This window comes from Meriones unguiculatus, chromosome 6, assembly GCF_030254825.1.
Source record: "Meriones unguiculatus strain TT.TT164.6M chromosome 6, Bangor_MerUng_6.1, whole genome shotgun sequence".
In the NCBI taxonomy this organism is placed as follows: Eukaryota; Metazoa; Chordata; class Mammalia; order Rodentia; family Muridae; genus Meriones; species Meriones unguiculatus.
In genome coordinates, this window is record NC_083354.1 from 33,510,302 (window position 1) to 33,532,519 (window position 22,218).

General features: G+C 40.9%; 1 protein-coding gene across 1 annotated transcript in view; it reads left to right on the top strand.

Moving 5' to 3' along the window:
- The window catches only part of Oxsr1 (oxidative stress responsive kinase 1), a 66,185-nt gene that overhangs the window by 11,998 nt on the left and 31,969 nt on the right, over window positions 1-22,218 (top strand). Inside the window, exons 2-4 of the mRNA XM_021648029.2 lie at window positions 6,483-6,595; window positions 8,870-8,978; window positions 16,600-16,741. Coding sequence (XP_021503704.1) covers window positions 6,483-6,595; window positions 8,870-8,978; window positions 16,600-16,741 — 364 coding nt within the window. The remainder of the gene's footprint in view (window positions 1-6,482; window positions 6,596-8,869; window positions 8,979-16,599; window positions 16,742-22,218) is intronic.

Genomic DNA, 22,218 nt, shown 5'->3' on the forward strand with positions numbered 1-22,218 from the left:
GCTGTAGTCCTGATCCTCCTGTACTTTTTTTTGTTTGTTTTTTAAGACAGGGTTTCTCTGTGTAGCCCTGGCTGTCCTGGAACTCACTCTGTAGACCAGGCTGGCCTCAGACTCACAGAGATCTGCTGTACCTCTGCCTCCCGAGTGCTGAGATCACAGGCGTGTACCATGCCCAGCTGTCTGTCATGTTCTTATATTCATGAGCTGATGTGGAATTCAAGAACAGTCGACAAAATTATCAAACTTCTTTGTCTACCACAGTTTTTTAAACTTAGAGATCTAGAATTGCTTATTTCATTTCAATATAATAGAAATGTTTTCTTCTTATAAATGTTTTATTCTTATGAATAAAAGCATACATCATGTAACTTGAAAAAATAATGTCATACTTCTTCATTAAAACCTATAAACAACAGAACTTAGGAGACCAATAGTGGTGTTCTGCCTCTGAAAAGTCTCTTGGTGACCAAGATTTTTAAAGGTAAACCCCAGAAAACCCATAATTTAAGTTAAAGTTAACTTAAAGTAAAAGTAGTCTTGAAACGTTTATTCCTGGAAAAGCATAGTTATTATTTCAGCTATAACAAATATTTTTTATATTTTTTATTTTTTCACATATCTTTTTCTGGTTATTTTAGTTTGCGTTAATTATTTTGATTAATACATCTGGACCATGGTCAAGGCCATGGAATTCTCAAGTGTGTTGCCAAGGCACATGTGACGACAGGGGAGAGGGTACAGAGGGCTAAGAACTGTCTCAGCCAACACAAAATGTAGTTAGAACAGGGTGGTGTTGCCTTAGTCATTTCAGTACCGCTGTGCTTGCCTCATCTTAAACTGTCTATGCTTCTCTTAGATTTGTAGTATATTATTATTATTATTATTATTATTGTTTTATTATAAAGTGGGGCTGGAGAAGTGATTCAGTGGTTAAGAGCATTGGCTCTTCTAGAGGACATGGATTTGATTCCTAACACCCACATGGCAGCTCACAATCACTATTAACTCTAGTCCCAAGGGATTAATGCCCTGTTCTGGCTTATACACATGGTACACAGACATACATGCAGACAAAATATCCACGTATGTAAAATAAATAAAATAAAAGTTTTTGTGTTGTGTGTGTGTCCATATGTAGGACATATGAAGGCCAGGTGTAGGGTGCCTTCGATTGTTCTGCGCCTTGTATTTTTGAGACCCGGTCGTTTACTGAACCTGGGGCTCACTGACCCAGCAAGGCTAGTGAGCCAGTCATTCCAAAGATCCTCCTGTCTTTGTTTTCCCAGCACTAGGACAACTGACATGTGCTGCCATGTCCAGCTTTTACGTGGGTTATGGGTTTCTGATCTCAGGATCTCTTGCTTCTGTGGCAAAAATGTTATGGATGGAGCTGCCTCCCCAACCCGTTTTATTAAAGTTAAGCTCTGGGCTGGAGAGACAGCTCAGTGGGTAAGAGCACTGAATGTTCTTCCAGAGGACCTGGGTTAAATTCCCAGCACCCACATGGCAGCTCACAACTGTCTGAAACTCCAAGATCTGACATCCTCACCCAGACATAAACACAGGCAAAATGCCAATGCACATAAAATAAAAAATAAAATTAAACTCTACTGAAAGTAAATGCTTGTTATAAAGGAGTCTAGGTAGGTTTCCTTCAGAATAGTGGAAACATTTTGAGTTTTATATTCAGCAGTCTGCTGAAGACTATTTTCATTAGTACAGTTACTATGCAATACAGAAAGCATTTTTCTTCTTGCTCACTTGCCAACATTTTCTTGAAATTGCCTTATATTTGAGAAGAATGTGAGAAGAGAGAAGGAGGGGAGGAAAATCTAAGGAGCACTTCCCCCGTAGCGCTTAATGCGTTTCCGTCTGTGGCTCACTATATAAGAGCATGTGTAGTGTGTGATCATTCTAGTGATTAAAATGTGGAAAGGGTGGAGAGCTGGTAGGGATAATTTGCACTTCTATGTTTTGGTAAAGATCAAGTACTTTTGACCCTTAATAAGGTCACCCTAGGCCAAATAATACTTGAGACACACATGTATCTGAACAGTTTACATGACTAAAATTATGTAATGAGTAAATAAGGGAATAATAGCAATCATTAATTGAGTATTTCTCTGCCAGGCACATGGTTGGGAAAAGGAAATTTATTCTGTTACTAGTAGTGGAGCTAGAGTGTGAATCTGAGTCTCTTCAGTGGTGCTGCTTGAAAATAGGTGAGTTTTGAGGCAGGCTTTCAAAGGTGGAGGACATCATGTGGGTTAATATGTGGGAGAGAAGACATGTTAGTATGTAGGAAGGAAGATGTGTTAATATGTAGGAGGGAAGACTGTTAATATGTAGGAAAATATGTTAATATGTAGGAAGATGTGTTAATATGTAGGAAGACATGTTAATATGTAGGAGGGAAGTCATGTATTAATATGTAGGAGGGAAGTCATGTTAATTTGTAGGAGGGAAGACGTGTTAATATATAGGAGGGGAGACGTGTTAATATGTAGGAAGAAAGTCACAGAATGTGCGTGAAGATAGTGCTAAAATAGATTACACTCAAGATATGAAAAACAAGTTAATAAGTTATCCAGTACTAGTGCAGGATCAAGTAGTTGCTGTAGCTGGGAGGTTTGAGGAGTGACTTGGAAATGCGCATTTCATTTTTGATGGAGAGAGGATTCCACTTAGGTAAGATTTAAAAATAATCCATGTCAGTCAAGAGGGCAAGTAATCTGCCAGAGAGGGGAGGAAGAGGAGGAAGGGAGGTTGGGTGGGTGAAGAGTGTTATGGAGTTTGTGACCCCTAGGAAAAGACCATGGACTGAATGCAGTTATTGTAGTCCGGGCTCTTCCAGGGGCCTCCAAATGTTATGGAGTTTATAACACCCGGGAAAAGACCATAGACCCATTCCAGTTACAATAAGTTATTGATTAGCTGCTAGTAGGATGAACAATCTCTGAGGAGTTTGGGATTGCCATGAAGGAGAGGTGCAGGGAAGAACTCTTAAAGTTGAAAACCACACCAAGACTTTGTAAGCAGATTAAATCTGTTCTGTTCTGCCAAGTTAGTTAAGTGGTTAAGGCAACTCAGAACAATCTTTCGGTATCTGTGTCAGCAAGTTACAGAAGCAAAAAAAGCAGCTAGCCCTAGCATAACAAGTAGGTGGTCATGATAGTATATTTTTGAGTTTGGGTCACTGGGTCAAGAGTTACTGGGAAACTTCTCTTCCAGACACTGGAGTCAGAGACAAATGGCTGGTGAGCACCAAGAAGGATGCCTAGAATGAAATGGAGCTTCTTTAGACATAACAAAGAGAATGTAAATGAGATTAAATTTGTAGTTTAATTTTTACAACCTTAAAGGGCGTGAGAAATGTCCTGAATCTTCTTTTGGGGAGTGGGGCGAGGTAGAAGGGGGAAACCAAAACCTTTTCAGATTATCCATTCAGCTTCTTCATTGTGGCTAGGTTTTGGTGGTTTTCTTGAAGCATTGCTCTGTGCTCCGTAAAAAATTATTAGATTAGGAAGTAAAGGTTGTACTATTCTAAAAAAAATAAGATCAAGTTTTTTGTTTGTTGGTTTTTTGTTGTTTTTGTTTCTTTGGTTTTTTTTGAGACAGCATTCTTGAACTGGCTATGTAGAATGGGCTGACTTCAGAGATTCTCCTGCCTCTGCTTCCTGAGTGCTGGGATTAAAGCTGTGTGTCACTACACCTGGCTAAAAGTTACCATTTAAAAATGTCCACTTGAGTAAATTGTTTTTTTGCATTTGGGCTATTTTATAATCGTTACTAAGAGAAGGAGTAAACTAGCTTATGATGTAGTCACTTCCACTCTTTATTCTCAGTTCCTGGCAAGCACTATTTTCTCTCTGCACATTTACATGTTCTGAACATCTTATAGAAAGGAAATTCGGTATTTTGTGTCTTTGATGGAGGACTTCACTCACTTAGCCTTTTTTAATTTATTTTTTAAGTTTACCCTGTATCAAGCTTGTGTCAGTATTCATTTCTTGGCTCATGGCTTATCACTTCCAGCCTTTGCTGTCATTATCTTGTCTAATGGAACTTCTGCTTCCCTCATTCACTTCATGGATCTTTTTTAATCGCATTGAGCCCATCCAGATAATTCAAAATAATCTTCCCATCTCAAGATTTGTACTTTTCTTTTTTATGTTTTTGGGACTGGGTCTCATATAGTTCAGGCTGCCCGGGAACTGACACTGTAACTCAGTCTGCCTGAGACTCTTAATCTTTTGCTTCTGCCTCTTGAGTGCTGGCATCACAGTTGTGCACCACTGTGCCTAGCTTTAGATCTTCAATTTGGTAGTATCTAACAAGTCGTTCTTTAAAAAAAAAACAAACAAACACTTTTTTATGTGTAGATGTTTTCCTGCATGTATGTTTATGCACGGTTGGTGCCCATGGAGATCACATGAGGACTTTGGGCTCCGTGGGAGTAGAGTTAGAGTGGTTATATACTACCGAGTGGGTGCTGAGAACCGGCCCAGGTCCTCCGCAAGAGCAGCAAGTGCTCTACTCCAGAGCCTTGCCCCCACCTGTCACATACAGGAATGTTTTATAGTCTGAGAGAACAGAGCATTTTGTCTCAGGGTGGGGATATTCTACACTGCCTGGAGTGTGGGTCCTCACCGTTACCCTCCTGCTGCCAAGGCTTTTCCTCAGCGTTTTCTTTGCTCAGATAGAGTATCTTGTCTCTAAGTTTAGATTTTATCCTCTGTGGTCTATACGTCATTGAGCTCCCAGCAAATGCTTTTTCTCAGTTATTATACATCTTAGTTTTAAAGTTCCTTTTGGTACTTTAAAAATAACTCCGGGTTCACATTTCATTGTCTTTTTTCCTTCACATCAAGAGAAGATATATTTGGTGTGCTAAACAGACCTTTGTAGGTAAATTAGTAGCCTGGCCAATTTAGCTGCTGCTGTCAGTCACCCTCAGACAAGTGTCAAAACTGAAAACAAGCAAAAACCTTCTGGGGCTGAGGACAGGGCTTTGTAGATGGAGCTTATGCTCAGTATTCATAAGGCCCTGTGTTCAGTTTCTAGCACAATTCTAAGTTATTACATTTATGTGTTCATGTGCACATATATGCACATGTGTGCAACACATGCTTCTGGGAGTCACTTCTCTCCATCATGTGGATACTGTGGCTGGGACTCAGGTTTTCAAGCTTGGCAGCAAGCATTTTTACCCACTGACACCTTCCCACCCCGTTTCTTCATTGAGAATTTGTTTTATTATTATTATGTTGAGGTGGGATCTCATGTCTCATTCTCATGTAGCCCAGGCTTATTTCCACCTTGTCGTGTTGCCAAGGATGACTGTGAACTGATCCACCTGCTTCTGTTTCCTAAGTGCTAGGATTACAGGTGTGTGTTACTACCACATCATGTCATTTTGATCATATTTGGGCATTTGGGTTATTATATTGGCAGACTCTGGATCCTATTTTAATCTTGTATTTTGCAAGTAGTTACCCTGTTTAGGCTTCGTGTATAGCTTTCTGTCCTGCTTTTGGGAGCTGTAATCCCCAAGGTAATTTAGTTTCAGGACTCTTGTAATGCTGCTCTGGCACTGCTCCAGCTCCTGGCCCATGTCTGCAGGGCCTGTCCTGGCCCTAAGTACTTTGAGGGCTGCTTGGCTTGGCATTGCCGTAGGTGTGGACAGGGCTGAGTCTGCCTGCTGCTGTGGAAGGTGTAGAGGAACATGTCCATGCTGGTGCAGAGGTCATTTGGGTCAGTCCTTGTCCTGGATGAGGACTGGGGAATATTTTGACCTACTATGCCTGTGCTGAGCTGCCCTTTTCATGGACCTGTAGCCAAGGGCAGCTCTTCTAGTTTGTTGGCTTGTCTGTGCATCTGTCCTTTTTTTCTTGGCTCTGGGGTTCCAGCCTCTGCTCTTCAGCCTGGAAAATATGAGCAAGAAAAGGAAAACGCAGTGGAGTCAGCATGAGGTTATCTAGTCCTGAGTTCTCTAGCTGGTCTGTCTCCTTTCTGTTCCTTCCAAAGCCCTTTTGTGATTTCAGTTGTTTTTATGGTATTTAGTTGTATTTGGAAAAGAACAGGGAGTATGGTTCTGTGCTATCATACTTCAGAACTAGAATCCTAATGAATTTCAACTTTTTTGCACTATAGACATGAAATAGCCAAGGCTTTTTTCCTGAATTACATTTTTTATTCATTTGTTTGTGTGTGTGTATGTGGGTGCACAAGTGCCATGGTGCCAATGTGGAGGTCAGAGGCCATCTTGTTGGAATCCGTACTCTCCTCCCACCATGTGGTTCTTGGGTTTGGACTTAGGCTGTCTAGCTTGGTGGCAGGAGGGACCTTTACCTGCTGAGCCATCCCTAGTGCCCTGAGGTTCCTGTGGGCCAGGCAGGCTTGTTCTTCCCTGCTTAAACTGTGTGGTAGTGGAAATGCTGTTTTTTCTAGGTGTACTTACTTTCTTATGCATTTGTTTTCAGGGAGTGGAGCAACTGCTGTGGTCCAAGCAGCGTATTGTGCCCCCAAAAAGGAGAAGGTGGCAATCAAACGGATAAACCTTGAGAAGTGTCAGACTAGCATGGATGAACTCCTGGTAAGTATAGCTCAGACTTTTACTTGGAGAGAGATGCTCTTGTATTTTATGTTAAAAGAAGAAATAACACGTTTTTAGTTCCTTTTGAAAAGGTGACTTACTTTCATTAGTAAGTTTTATAAAATTTATAAAATCAAAGTAAGTAAAAAAATACAATCTTATTAGTCTGAGGTTAACATTTGATACATACTGTTCTATACTGAATGTTTACGTTTCTTAGCATGTTTGTGACTTTGCTGTTTTTGTGCACTTGCTCTCTGCCTCGAGTGGCTGGTCCCACTTTTGTGCCCTTCTGTTTGCTCATGCAAGTTTAGTAAACGTGCGTGCAGTGAACACTGACTGTAGGTGCTTCCTTGAGCACATGTTCTGGTATTATACGATGGCTGTTTGTTCTGTAGATATGTGGTGGTTTTTTAGGTCCCATTTTTTTAAGTAATACCATGGATTTGTGATTCCTGGGTCAAGAATCTTAAAAGACACATGCCTTAGAAAAGCAGAGTGTCAGTTTGTGTAATGGACACTGAGCTAAGATGAGAGATAGAATGGATCCTCCACCTCTATTTATTTATTTTAAAACCTTTTTTTTTTTTGAGTCAAGGTCTCACTATGTAGCCTGGTTACCCTGGAACTCTCAACGTAGACCAGGGAAGCCTTAGTCTCTCAGACTCACAGAGGTCCATCTTCTGCTACTAAGTACTAAGCTTAAAGTTATTTATTTATTTAAAAAAATTTTGTCTCTGTGTAGTTTTGGTTGTCCTGTAGCTCACTCTGTAGACCAGGCTGGCCTTGAACTCACTGCCTGCCTCTGCCTCCTAAATGCTGGGATTACAGGTATGTGCCCAGCTCTTAAATTTGTTTTTAAAGTTTATTTTGGTGTGTGTGTACGCCTGTACATGTTTGTGGGTCTACAAGGGCAAATATAGCTAGAATTTAATGTTAGGTGTCTTCATCAATTGCTTTTCACCTTATTTTTTGAGGTGAGCCTGGAGGTTGCTAATTTGACTTGACTGGCTGGTCATCATGCCCCATGGGTCCTCCTGCCTCTGTCTTCGCAGGACTGGGATTACAAGGATGAGCTACATCAGGCTTTTATGTGGGTTCTGGGGATCCAGTGTAGAGAGGACAATGGTCATAAAGGTGTTCTGTGGCCAAAAACAAACAAAACCAACTCCACAGGGATTGTTTTATATGTCTTCTTGTATTCTTGGATCAATAGTATAGTTTAAACATGTAATCTTTGTGGGCTATATAGTGAGTAGGAGAGCCAGGGTAGCCAGGGCTATGTAGAGAGACCTTGCCTCATGATAATGTAGTAGGTGCTTAGCAAGGGAAATTAGACAGATTAAAAAAAAAATCTTAACTTTATTTACTTTTTTGGTTTTTAGGACAGAGTCTCTCTTTATAGCCCTGGCTATCCTGGAGATTGATATGTAGACCAGGCTGGCCTTGAGTCTACCTGCCTCTGTCTCCTGACTACTGGGATAAAGGGCATGTGCTGTCATGCTTGGCTCATTTAATGTTTCTTTATTTTTCATTACTATTTTTGCATTTAGCAGTCAGATCTAGGGTTCTGTGTGTGCTAGGTGAATGCTGAGTTACAGTATATTTCATTTAATGTTTTCATCCTGTGAATTGTTTGTTTTGTTTTTCTTTTATAGCTTGTTTACAGAGCAGCCAGAGAGTTAGCTCAATGGCTAAGAACAGTTTTTGCTCTTATAGAGAACCCACGCAACACCCATATGGCAGCTTACAACCGAATGTAAGCACAGGTGTAGGGGATCTGATGCCTTCTTCTGGCCTCCATCAACACCAGGAATGTGCATGTGCTCCTACATGCATGTAGACAATAGCCATCCATATAAAATAAATCTAAAAACTATTGTTTAAGAAAGGTGTATACATCTAGTGATAGAAAAGTTGGGGATGGAGTGGGAAAGCATTTAGAGCTAAGCCTGGTGGAGTTTAACCCCTAGGAACCACAAAGTGGAAGTAAAGGCATGTGCTACCTCCACCTGGCCTTTTGAGACAGCATCCGGCCTGTGTATCCTGGGTAGACTGTGCTCTAACTCGCGCTCTTCTTCCTCCCTCTCAAGTGCGGGGCTTAGCGGTACGTGCAGCCTGGCCTGACTCCTGGTTCCAACTTAGCCCTTCATGGAGAGAGTAGTTCTTTGGGAATCCCAGAAGAGCCTGTAACATGGTTCCGGGGCAACCAGATGTGGATTTCCTTATTTATAAGGTAGATTTTAATCAGTGACCGTGTATTTTTCTTTGTAGAAAGAAATTCAAGCCATGAGCCAGTGTCATCACCCTAACATCGTGTCATACTACACGTCCTTCGTGATGAAGGATGAGCTGTGGCTGGTCATGAAGCTGCTGAGTGGAGGTGAGCACACACACAGAGTGCCACATTCAGAGGTGAAAAGTTAACACAGCTTTCCAGCACTGTGCGCAGGCAGGCAGATCTCTGGGCTGATCAAGGCCAGTCTGATCTACATATCAAGTTCCAGGCCAGCCAGAGCTACACAGTTAAATAAATACAGATTCTCCTCATCTTGATAGGGTTTTGTGGACATTTTGCATCTGAAGCAATATTAAGAATATACTTTCAATAAGACAAATGCTAGTGTTCAGCTGCAATAGATTTCACACATTCCATTTGGCTGTTGTGCTCTGACATCTCTCTTACTTTAGCATTGTTTCTCCTCCTTCCTTTCAGGATACAAACTGATGGAAAGGGTTTGTCCATTTATGTAGAATTATTTGATTCTTCATTTTGATGTCACACAAAATCTGTATTTTTAGCATACTGAGCATTAGATTGAAAATTCAGGTTAATGAATTTTTTTAAATCGTTAATGTTGAATATTTTTAGATCTTTAATGTTGGACATTGCATATTGCAAAGTGTTTCCCATCTAATATCTTTAATGCTAAGGTTTATTTTGTTTCCTTAGGTTGTGACACTCCAAGCCTCTCTTTCTATGGAAAGTATTTTTCCTTGTAGCTAGCAGGGAATCTGTGAGATGCAACTTTGGCACTATTTTCTATATCCCATAGAAATTATATTTTATTATTTTAGCATTCAGTTCTTGCTAATTTATTAGAAGTTATTCTTCAAAATTTATTTATTTTTATTTTATGTGCATTGGTGTTTTGCCTGTATGTATGTCTGTGAGAGAATGTCAGATTCTCTGGAATTGGAGTTACAGATAGTTGTGAGCTGCTATCTGGGTGCTGGGAATTGAACTCAGGACTCTGTAAAAACATGCAGTGCTCTTAACCACTGAGCCATCTCTCCAGCCCTAGGAGTTGTTTTTATTATTGCATCGTTTCTTCTGTGAGTCTAAGCTGTCTGTTGTGTTTTGTTTTAAGAGGAACCTTGCCTCTTTATGTATAGTAGTCCCATTAAAAAGACAGAGTACAGGGTTGGGGGCGGGCAGGCTGGTTTAGCTGGTGAAACACTCGCTGTAAAGTGCAAGCCTCGTGGCTTGTTTGGGCCTCTGGGACCTGTGCAGAGGTGGACAAGAGCACTGCTCCACAAGGTCATCCTCAAGCCCGTGTCCACTCACGACCACCTTGTAGCAAATAAACATTCAAATATATTTTAAGAATTGACTGCTGGCCTGAAGAGAGATGGCTGAGTAGTTGTTTTTGCAGAGAACTGATTTCTATTTCTAGCACCTCTGTGGTGGCTTATAACTGTCCATTAACTCCAGTTCCCAGGGATCCAGTGCTTTCTGACCTTCAGGGGTACCAGGCATGCACGTAGTACATATTTATAGTGCCAGTAAAATACTCTCATAAAACAAATTTAAAATAATAATTAAAAAAATGGTTGTTGAGCTGGGTATGATGGTTCATGCTAGGAACCATATAGGAGGCTCAGGCAGGAAGATTTCAAGTCTGGGGCAAGCTTAAAATATAGCTGGTTCCTTGTTCTTTGATTCCAGCCACGCTGTGCGTGTGTGTGTGTGTGTGTGTGTGTGTGTGTGTGTGTGTGTGCAGTTGTGTGCAGTTGTGTGCAGTTGTATGCATGTATAGGTAAGAAGGCAACTTTAATTTTTATTACTTAGATACCCCGCCTTCCTTGTTTTGAGACAGGGTCTTTCACTGCCTCACTCTTTGCCCTCTGGTCCAGGCTGGCTGGCCAGCAAATTCCAGGGTCTGCCTGTCTCTCCCTCCCCCGTGCTGGGATTACGAGACTGAGTCACCACATCCAGCTTTTTTCTCCCGTGTGGGTTTTGGGAATTGATCTCAGGTCCTGCTTGCTTTTTACTGGCCGAGCTGTCTCCCAGCCATGTTCAGAATTTCTCAGGTTCACAGTCACATCTGTTTGTCCCCAGATCTAGGGTCAGCCAGTATTATATGAATGTTGTCTAAGCATAACTTAGATACTTGCAGTGTCCATTGCTGTGGCCTCGGTGCTGTTAGGGCTTGGGAATAGTGTGTATTACAAATAAATCATAATTTTACATTAGTATTTCCTATTTAGACATAATATCAACTTGTAAAACTTTTAATATTAATATTATGCTTGAATCTGTTTTCTCTTGCACAGAAAATCTTGCTTCCCCTAGTATTAGAATTACATATATTTTTTGTAGCATAATGTATGTAATATACACAAATACATGGACATTTAGCATGTATAAATTGAACAATTTTTATGGTTATCTGAAGACACGGGCTAAATATAGTTATCTTTTTAAAAAATTTATTTTGGTAAGGCTTGTGTTTGAATGTGTAGCAAACTTGTGGTGGAGGCACGTAGCCTTCTCATTCTTACGTTGCTTGGTTTCTGTGTTTTTTTTGTAAGAGTATGTATAGTATATAGTTGCAGAAGAAAGAATCCACATTTTTTAATTTGCAGTTTTAGTATGGTATTTCACGTCATACTTCCTCAGAGAAACATAGGCTTTAGAATAAAATATACCTTTTTCTTTAGAAATTGAGTCTCATTGGAAAAGTTTCAGCTGTGAATTTTTTTTTTTACTTGTTTGCTAAATGAGCATGCCTTTCTGTGTTCCAGAAAGGGTGACAAAAGATCACAGAGGTGAAACAGCTGCCGTTGTGCTACGTGGGAGGGTCACGTAGAAGCGTACTTGTAGCCGGAGCCTGCCCTTGCTGTTTGATGCTCTCAGCATAGCTGGAATCACCTTTTTGTTTCAGTCCCATTAGTTACACACTGGAGAAACTGGATTGCTTTGTTAAAGGCCCGTTTCGTATGATGGTTGCTAACACCAACCACTTTTCAAGATGGTGACCAAGCATGGTTCTTTTCAGTGTGGACAGATAATGGGAACATTAGGTAATACTGTATCTTTTGTTATTGATCACCGATAGCATAATTTTCTTTCTTTGTGATTTACAAAAATTTGTAACACAGAGTTTTTCATGTTTTGAAAAAAAAATTGATGATGAATGGGAGTTAATTCTCTTATCTCCTCCCTGTGTGCTTGCCCATCTTTTCTGTGACTTTATGCACATTAGCTCTCTTGTTAAAGGATTCCTGTTCCTCTCTGTGATCATGATCACAGGCAGCAGGATGTGAGAAGGATGAAGCACCTTTTAACTTGTTTGTCTCTCCTGGTCTTAGGTTTCCTGGGTCAGTGTCTGATTTTTCCAATGTAGCACTAGGATACTTTAAAATACATCCTCCTCATAACTCTTTATATAATCACATATATTTTTATAAGTTAACATAATCTTAATATCTAGTTTTAAATATTAAAAGAAAACTGCATCTTTTTAGAAAGGTAAAATCTTCCTTTTATTATTTACTTCCTTATAATATTACTTTCTTATACTATTTACTACACTAAATAAATCTTTAAACTAAATAGGTATATTATGCAATATTAAAAAAAACTAGAACTATATTCCCCATATACATATAGACATACTCACATACATTTACGTTAAGGAATTGTATTCTGATAAGCAATAAGAAAAACACCTTATATTTTTAATTTAAATTAATTTTTATTGATTTGGAGATAGAGTCTCTGTGTACTGTTGGTATTTATTAGTATTCTCATAAATTTTTTGTTGTTATTTTGTTTGGTTTTGTTTGTTTGTTTGTTTGTTTTTGAGACAGGGTTTCTCTGTGTAGCCTAGGCTGTCCTGAAACTCTTGTCTCTCTCCCTGTAGACCAGTTTGGCCTCGAACTCACAGAGATCCACCTGCTTCTGCTTCCTGAGTACTGGGATTAAAGGCGTGTGCCACCACTGCCCAGCATCTTTGTCAGATTCTAAGAAATAAAAATATGTTGAATCTCTTTTCCTAAGAGGACCCAGTAAAGTATCTGATAAATAGTGATGAGTTTTTAATTATTTCAACATCTACTGGCTGATAATGAATACTGAACTAAACAAATTTTGGGCCCTCTTAAACCTCAGTGGCTCAGAAATGTCTTAGTAGTGGTAGTAGCTAGTAAGGGCTGAGGACATAGTTCAAGGGTAGAGCGATTGTCTAGCATGGGCCAGGCCCTGGCTTCAGCCTGGTTGGGGGACAGAAGGAGGGAGAGAGAGTGCTAAGTTTTAAAATAAGTTTAATTTTGTTTTTAATAAGGATCTTTTCATAAGAGTAAGGAAAGTAACATGTGAATTAGTTCATTTGATTGAGATAATTGACAGGTTTAATGGTATCTTAAGTCAGCTGTGTGGGTGCTATGAGAAAGCACCAACTCCTCTGCATCAGCTCCTGCCTCCAGCTTCCTGCCCTAAGTCCTCGGCAGTGGAGTGGGACTTGAAAGTTGTGAGCTGAGACTGACTGTGTCCTCCTTAGGTCGTCGGGGTTTTATCACAGCAGTGGAAACCCTAACCCAAGCAGCATATTTCTTAGATATGCCAGACGAGATGCTCCTTAAAGTGAGCAAACATGTTGTATCATGTCTTTTTTCTGAGACATGGTGTCACATGTGTGTGGTCCTGGCTCTCTTGAGGCCAGGCTGGCCTTGAACTCACAGAAATCTGCTGCCTCTGCCTCCCCACTGTGGAATTAAAGGCCTTCACCACCTTGCATCTTATTTTATAACAAGTTCTAGATAATAATATAATAGGATTTAATTGTAGTTTTCATTTAATTTTTTTGTTTTGATTTTTCTTTTGTGTGTTTTGTTTGTTTGTTTGGGTGTTTTGAGGCAGGATGTTATTGTAGGCTAGGCTGAGCTGGAACACACTGTGTAGTGCCGGCTGTCCTTGAACTTAGGACAGTGCTCCTGCCTGAGCTCTTGAACACTAGGAATACAGCTTGAGCATAATTGTTAAAATAATACATTGTGTTGATTTTAGATTCTATCAGAATTTTCCCCATTTCCAGTCTTTATTTTAAAAATTCTTAAAGTTTCAAACATGGAACTTTATTTTCTCACCAACTAGTTTTTGTGGCCTGACTTTTTCAGAAGAGTGAACATGTGGTTCATTGATTTGCTTACTTTGCTTCAGGGTTTAACATGTGTTTGATAAACTCAACAGAACTGAACTTCTCCCTAGGCCCTCTGGATTACAGGTTTATAAATTTCAGTATCAAGGAATGGAAAGCTGTGCTATACGTATGTGCTAGGAAGTATTGTGTGGCATTCAGAACTTCTCTGCCTCCTTGTCTCTAGACAGAATAAAATGCCTGTTTCCTGCTGGAAGTCCTGAGAGGTGGTGGGCTGGCTTCCAGAGGAGAGAGTTGTGAGAACCTTACTTGCAGCCAGGTCTGCTGTCTCAGTCCTTTCTCTTTCCCCTCTCCTTCTGTTTATATGGTATTGGTGCTGGAAATCCAGGTAGGCATTACTTTATTTTTTATTTTTTTTTAAGGCTAGATTACACTGGGTAACTCTAGCTGGTCTGGAACTCACTATGTAGACCCTAAACTCAAGTGATTCACCTGTCTCTGGGAGGCAGACAATACAGAAATCCCTTTCAGTGTTTGTTCTTCAGGCACTGAAGTTGAGATTTCTCTAGTCTGCTTTCTTTCCAAGAACATCGCTGCACTTCTCTCTTGTGTTCATTTTTTATGTAGGCCGAGGTCTCTTGCTTAGCCTGGAGGATGGTCGCTCACTGAGGTTGGCTTGACTCTACACCTGTATTCTATCACGGTGTCTCTGTGGACTGTTGCAGAGGCCTGAAAGCCTTCCTGGGGCTCCCAAGCACAGAACTTGACTGTCAAGCTCTGCTGCTGCTGCTGCATTTTAAATCAAGCTTATTTGAGTCATGGGATTATTTTGTTTGAGAGGCAGCATTTGAGGCCACTTCTCATCTCTATGCAACTGAGGATTATCTTTAACTTCCAGTCCTCCTGCCTGCACTTTTTTATTTTTTTAAAGATTTATTTATTTATTATGTATACAGTGTTCTGTCTGCATGCCAGAAGAGGGCACCAGATCTCATTATAGGTGGTTGTGAGCCAACCTGTGGTTGCTGGGAATTGAACTCAAGACCTCTGGAAGAGCAGAGCTCTTAACCTCTGAGCATCTCTCCAGCCCCTGCCTGCACTTTCACAGTTAAGAGTCAGCACATCACACCATTACATCATTGGATCTTAAGTGGAAGCTCAAAGACACTCGTGTTGAACAGTGCAGTGTTTTCTCTTGTTCTTGGGAATTGAGGCTAGGGACTCCGCCAACAAGCTGCACCACCCAGCTTCCTACCTTACTGTTTCTTATGTGTGTGGAGTTACTTTTTCAGGTGTGTTACATTAGAGTATGTAGTATAGTAGATTTTCAGTGGGACCCAGTGGTATGATTTTCTTAATTGAAAAGTTTTAGAGGGTGTGTGTATGTCGTAAACCGTGCACGTGCAGAGGACAGTGGGTCATTTCTATGTATTTTTATGAGTCTTTGTCACACCTTTGACTGTAAGTAGTTTTGATTGTCAGTGTTATGTGGTCTTAACTGCTGGGTAGGGCTTCCTCCCTCCTGCTCCCTTGTTTAGTCGGAGCAGCATCTTCCATCCTGAGAGGCACTGAGTTGATGAGACATCTGGGCATTACTTCAGGGAGAGCGGGAATTACTTTTATTCCCATATTTTCCACTGCTGTACCTGTTTATTCATGTATTTATTATCCTAGAATTTAGCTCTTCCGTTTACTTGATTACTGTATTAGTCAGGATTTTCTAGAGTAACAGAATTAGAGAATGAATCTATATATAGAAAAAGGACTTATAGGTTATGGTCCAGCTAATCCAACAAAGGGGGCCTATAACAGAAGGTACAAGTATCCGGTAAATGTTCAGTCCAGAAGTCTGGGTGTCTAATACCAGAATCACAAAGTAGGCTCTGATGCCAGTGAAGGAATGGAGTTGTTAGCAATGCCAAGTTCAGGCAGGTAAAGAGCAAAAGCTTCTTTCTTCCATGTCAGGTAAAGGGTGAAGCTTCCTTCTTCCATGTCCTTATATAGGCTTCCAGGAGAAGGTGTGGCCCAATTAGAGGTGTGCCTTTCCACCTCAAAGGTCTGGATTAGGAGTCGATTTTCCTATTTCAAATTAAGCAAAAATTCCCTATAGGTGTGACCCTCTATTTGGGGTTTTAGTTAATTCCAGATGTAGTCAAGTTGACAACCAAGAATTACAAATGTGATTTTTACTTTCCTTGGTTTCTGCATTGATTTATATTTCAATTGTAGTTTTTACCTTCTTAGTTATACAGGATTACACAGTCTAATCTGGGTTGAAAACTTCTTTGGTTTGTGTTACTTTATACTAGAGTGTTATTGATTGGTGTGCTTCCTCAGGGATTCTTCAGAGATGGTTAGAAATCTTATACTAACCTTTCCAGGTTCTCATTAGAGATCTAAAGGATATGTTGGTGGAACAACCATTTGGTATTAATTAATTACTTTCGGTTTTAGGTTGGAATTTAGAATTTGAAGCTTCTGTATTTCCTCATATTTGCTGTTTCTTCTTTTCATTCTTACATAATTAATTTTACAAAATGTTCTGATGTGCCTTGATTTTAAACTAGATCTGAGTCACTGAATGAGTTAAAATTTTTATTGGGCTATGTTTTCTGTTTTCAGGTTCTGTTCTGGATATTATTAAGCATATTGTGGCAAAGGGGGAGCACAAAAGTGGAGTTCTGGATGAGCCGACCATTGCTACAATCCTTCGAGAAGTCTTAGAGGGATTGGAATACCTCCATAAGAATGGGCAGATTCACAGGTGTGTAAAGGACTACCCCTTTCCCTTTATAGTTGTGCTGGTTGTGTTTTTGTCTCATTGAGGACAGCTTTTTCCTTTATGAATTTGTTTTATCTTAGCCCTGTGCTTTTTGTTTTACTAGTTTCAGTTTGTTTTGCTTATTATAGTGTGAATTATACAACCTGTAAATATTAAGAAAGTGATAAATGTTAAAAACAAAACAAAAAGTAAGCCAGGTATAGTGGTACATGCCTTTAATACTAGCACTCGGAGGCAAAGGCAGGTGGATATCTGTCAATTTGAGGCCAGCTTGGTCTAATGCAAGTTTGCGGACAGTCAGGGCTGCATAGTAAGGCCCCATGTCAAAGAACGAACAAACAAGCAAACAAAGTGTTAAGTATTGTAGTAAAGTTGGGAAATGAAAACACAAGACAATTTAATTTTTGTCAAGGGGCAGAGTCACTGGTAGCATTTGGAATATTGGTTTTTGTTTTCTATTTCCTAAAGAACTTAATGATATTTAATTTTGTCTCTCATATTTGAGGTGCTAGGGGTTGAACTCAGGCTCTTGTGTATGCTGTGAAAGTATTTTACCACAGAGCTATGTATTTTTAGCCTTAAAATAGAATCAATTCTATTCCAGGTGCATTGTGCCTTTGTAGCTAGACAGAGCAGTTTAAGCTGATGTCTAGACTATAATGTCTGACAGCACTCTAGCTCTTACATTCTTTCTGCCCCATCTTCCTGAATCTTCCCTAAGTCCTGGAGAGGGTGATAAGAATATCCTTTTTAGGTCTCAGGAATCACAGTCATGGATTCTCAGCATTTCTGACCATTAGGAGTGTCTGAATTAACAGTAATCCACTGCATACCGAAGCTTCTCTGACTAAGGCTCAGAGCGCTAAGCTGTGGGTACAAACAGATGCTCAGAAGGCAGTGTGACATGTCCAGTTAGGCAAGTAGGCTTCCAGTTCAGGGCTTTTGGCCAGGCTTATAGTACCAGCCACAGTTCCTCCTGTGGAGTCGGTGTCAAACCCAGGCAGATAGTGGTTGCTTACCCTCATAGCAGTCATGTCATTATTGTGTCAGGTGACTTACCTTTCCTGGCAGGTTGGCATTGAAGTTGCAAGAGTTCATAGCTGAGTAAGACAGTAAGACTGTTGGTTTTTTGTTTTGTTTTGTTTTCTGTATTTTACTTTGCTCTCTGTTGCTCTGATAAATACTGTGACCATAAGCAACTTGGAGTTGGGTGGGGCTCATTTCATTTACAGGTCAGTGCTTAAACTTCGCTTCTTCTGCTTACTGGTTTGCTCAGGTAGCTTTCTTATGTAGCCCAGACTGCCTGCCTAAGTGGCACTGCCCACAGTTGGCTGAGCCGCCCTTTATCAATTAGGAAGTAATAAAGTTCCTCAGACACAGGCATGAGCAGTTCTTGGGTTGCAGTTTCTTTTCTCAGTTCACTCTGTGTCAAGTTGATACCTGAAGCTAGCCCTGACATTCTCCCATCACTGCATACATGTTCCGTCACTGTGTAGGTAGGCCAGCAGGAGGAGGCTCCCAGCTCAGCCCCAGCTTGACTTCTCTGTGTCCTGCAACCGAAGCAAACCTATTTGTTTTATGTGTCTGTGTGACAGTGTCTGCACTTACGCTTGTACACTGTGTTCGCGCCTTGTGTAGAAAGACAGTGTATATTCCCTGGAACTGGAGTTACAGGTACTTGGGAGCTACCTGATTGTGGGTGTAATGACTGAACTCGGGTCTTCTGCCCAGAGTAGTGCACACGCTTACCCACGAGCCATCTTTCTAGCCCTGTGTCTTCATTGTTTTGCAGACTATAGAATTCTTGACTCACAATTTTTTGTTTGTTGATTCAGTACTTTGAATGTCTCATTAACTTACGACTATCACTGGTCCAGTGTTAAGTCAGCGTTAACCACGTAACTCCCACGCCCTGCACAAGTTGTTTTTCTCTCTCCCCTCTTGGGTTTGGGTTTTAACAGATATACTGTACTGCTATTGGATATACACATCATTTTGTTTGTGTGATTTCTCCCTTCCTTCCTTCCTTCCTTCCTTCCTCTCTCCCTCCCTCCTTTCTTCCCTTCCTTCCCCTTTCCCTTTCTCCCTCTTTCCCTTCCTCCTTTCTTCCTTCCTTCCTTCCTTCCTTCCTTCCTTCCTTCCTTCCTTCCCTCCCTCCTTCCTTCCCTTTCTCCCTTTATCTCCCTCCCTCCCTTTCTTCTCTTCCTTTCTCTTTCCCTCCCTCCCTTCCTCCCTCCCTCCCTTCCCTCCCTCTCTCCCTCCCTTCCTCCCTCTTTCCCTCCTTCCCTCCTTTCCTTCCCTTCCTCTTTCCTTCCTTCCTCCTTTCCTCCCTCCCTCCTTCTTTCCCTTCCTCCCTCTTTTCCTCCCTCCCTCCTTCTTTCCCTTCCTCCCTCTTCCTCCTTCCCTCCCTTCCTTCCTCCCTCCCTCCCTCTTTCCCTCCCTCCCTCCTTTCTTCCCTTCCTCCCTCCCTCTTTCCCTCCCTCCCATAGATTATTTTTCCTTTTTTATATTTCCTTTTGTTGGCTGTTTTTTTCATGTATGTTAACATGTTTACTTTTGTCTTAGATTTCTGAAAGCACTGTTAGTATTTTTTTTCTTGTCTGTCCTTTAGATTAATAATTCTGTCTTAAATTTAAATTCAGATTGTGGTGCTGGAGAGATGGCTCAGTGGTTGAGAACACTGGTTGCTCTTTCAGGATCTGGGTTCAATTGCCAGCACCTACATGGCTCTCACAATTGTCTGTAACTCCAGTTCCAAGGGATCTGATACCCTTACACAGACATACATACTGACAAAATAGCAGTGCACATGAAATAAAAATAAATTACAAAAAATGTTGGAAAAAAGTGGAATTTAAAGATTATTCTGCTATCATAAATCTTTTTCTAGTAGACTTTTCAATAATCCTTCCATCCTCTATCTCACTGCCTTCCTTCTCTTTTGACTGTCCTCGTACTCTTTCACTCCCTTCTCCCTTGGCCCCTTCTTTTAATGTGTAGTCACTGTCCGCTTCTCTTATACAGTTTTTTACCTTTTTAAACATTTGAAGTCTGATGGATGAGTAGAGATCATACTCACAGTGGCCGCTGACTTCTGTGCTTGCTGTTGATGTCAGAATGCACCTTTTCAGAAGCTGGGGGCGCGGTGCAGTCCAGCAGTTTGGACCAGGCTCCTTTGAAGTCTTCTTTGCTCTTTGTGCACTTCCTTCTCCTTGGCAGAAGCATGGTACTGGCAAAGGCTTTTGTGCCGACGAAGCACGTGTGTCTTCAGTATCTATTTCTGTTCGTCCTTTCGTGATGGCCTCAAAAGGTGGTTTCTGTCCACAGTGCCACTATGTAGACTTGCCCACCACTCCTAGTCAAATGAGTCTGCGTGTCTCCGGCTGGAGATTTGCTGCTCACCATTATATAGACACAAAATAGCTCTCGCCTCAGAGGGGATAAGAAACTGTTTATTCTGGAGCCAAATTGTAAGTGAATGTAGTCTGGGAACACAGACTTAGTCTGGCCCAAATTCCATGTTCCAGTGAGGTAGCAATTTCATTAAGTTTTTATTGAAATAGAGCAAAGAAGGCCATAAGTCAAGACAGACGCCTTTTGAATACATTGATGAAAACATCGATAGGTGATTACAGCAAAGTTCCAGTCTCTGATGCTGTCTGAACGCTTAGGTTTTGGTTGGGGGTAGCTAGTGGTCTGCTAAGTCAGTACATTTCAAAAGGTCTCACCTGAGAGTCACAAAAATGTTATATCAAATGTGGTTGAGGGTTGGGGGTGGGGCAGACTAACAAGTGAGCTGAAGATAGCACAAGATAAATTTTAATTAGGCGCTGGACCTACAACGTTCTGACCTTTCCAGTCTTTGAAGTTGTAATCAGATAATCATCCTTGTGGAAACTTGAGGATGGGATGTAGCTTCTTCCTGGGAAATTGCATCCACAATGGCCGGTCTACTGTAGTAGAACCTCCACACAGACTGAAGTGGCTCTGATCCTGGACCATCATCTGGGATCCCACTTTTCCTACCTGATATGATTTAGTGTTTCAAGCATGAATGTTTCTAAGGTTGATTCCGGGCACTGAAATGATCGTTTTATCAAATATGTCTAGCCATGCGGGTGATTTTTAAGGGGGAATATTTACCAAATAGACCTACTCTTAGATTTTGTCTATTTTCTTCCACAAGATTATTCTATAAACAGCAGTCCCTACCCCTCAGAAATTCCTAAGGAATATCTCTGAGGGAAACAGGTTTTATATATATACACACACACACACACACACACACACACACACATTTTTTTGTTCTTGTTCTGGGAATCAAACTTGGGTCTCTGTGTAGTATCGAGCACATCCTTGAGCTTACATTTTATATTTTAAACTAAATAATAAACTATATATTTCTACATGCATAGGGACTGTATTGATCATACTTACCTTTGCAAGTGAAGTTAAGGCATTTGTTTAAACTTACAAAGTGAATGCAAAGAAGTTTCTCAGTGGCTTCTAGGTTAACTTTGAGTACAGTTCTGGGAAATTTCAAATGACTTTTTTTTTTTTTAAGGTTTTTTAAAACAGGGTTTCTCTGTGTAGCCTTGCCTGTCCTGGACTCGTGTTGTAGACCAGGCTGGCCTCAAACTCACAGAGATCCATCTGCCTCTACCTGCCTCACAGAGTGATGGGATTACGGCATGCACCACTGCGCCCATCTCACAAATGATTTTCTAACTGAAGTAGTGGCCTTTTTTCTGCTGTGCTGAGCCTGCGTAGCACTCTGTTGTCGGGATAGTGACTTGCCTTACAGCACATTCCCAGCCTGCTCTCAGGCATTGCTCAGAGGAATGAAGTTCATTTAGCCGAGGAACAAGCTAGCATGGAACCAATTAGACGCTGGAGTCACACAAAGTAAAGCAGTTTAAAGTTCTCCGTGGTGAAAAGAGCTAGTTTCATCAGAGTAACTTACGTTGACACTGTGTATGTACCTTTGATATGGCATGAGAATACCATTTCTATGATTTCCTTTCAAAAACCTTCCCCCAGTCTGATCCCGTGAGATGTCACGGACATTCCATTAGAAGGGCATAGTAGAGAAAGAACACTTGACCATTATCCTTCAAGTGCCAAGGTCACCAGAAGCAAGGGCAGTCTGAGAATCTGTCACTGTGCAGAGCTAAAGGAGACACCAGTTAAAGAAGGAGGGAATTGGAGTAAGTTGTGTGTGTGAGGGCACAGTAAAGAAACCATTGAAATGGCCACTCCATGATGGGGCAGGTTATTATTGTGAGTAAGAGTGAGAACAGCCAGAGGTATCTGGAAGAGTGCAGAGTAGAGAGAAAAAGAAGAGAGAAAAAGAAACAGACTGGACATGGCCAGGGCTATTTCAAGAGAAAGGAAAATAGCAAGAGTGTGAATTATGGGAGTAGCAGGGATCGGAACAGTCTTGGGGCCAAGCATAGTGA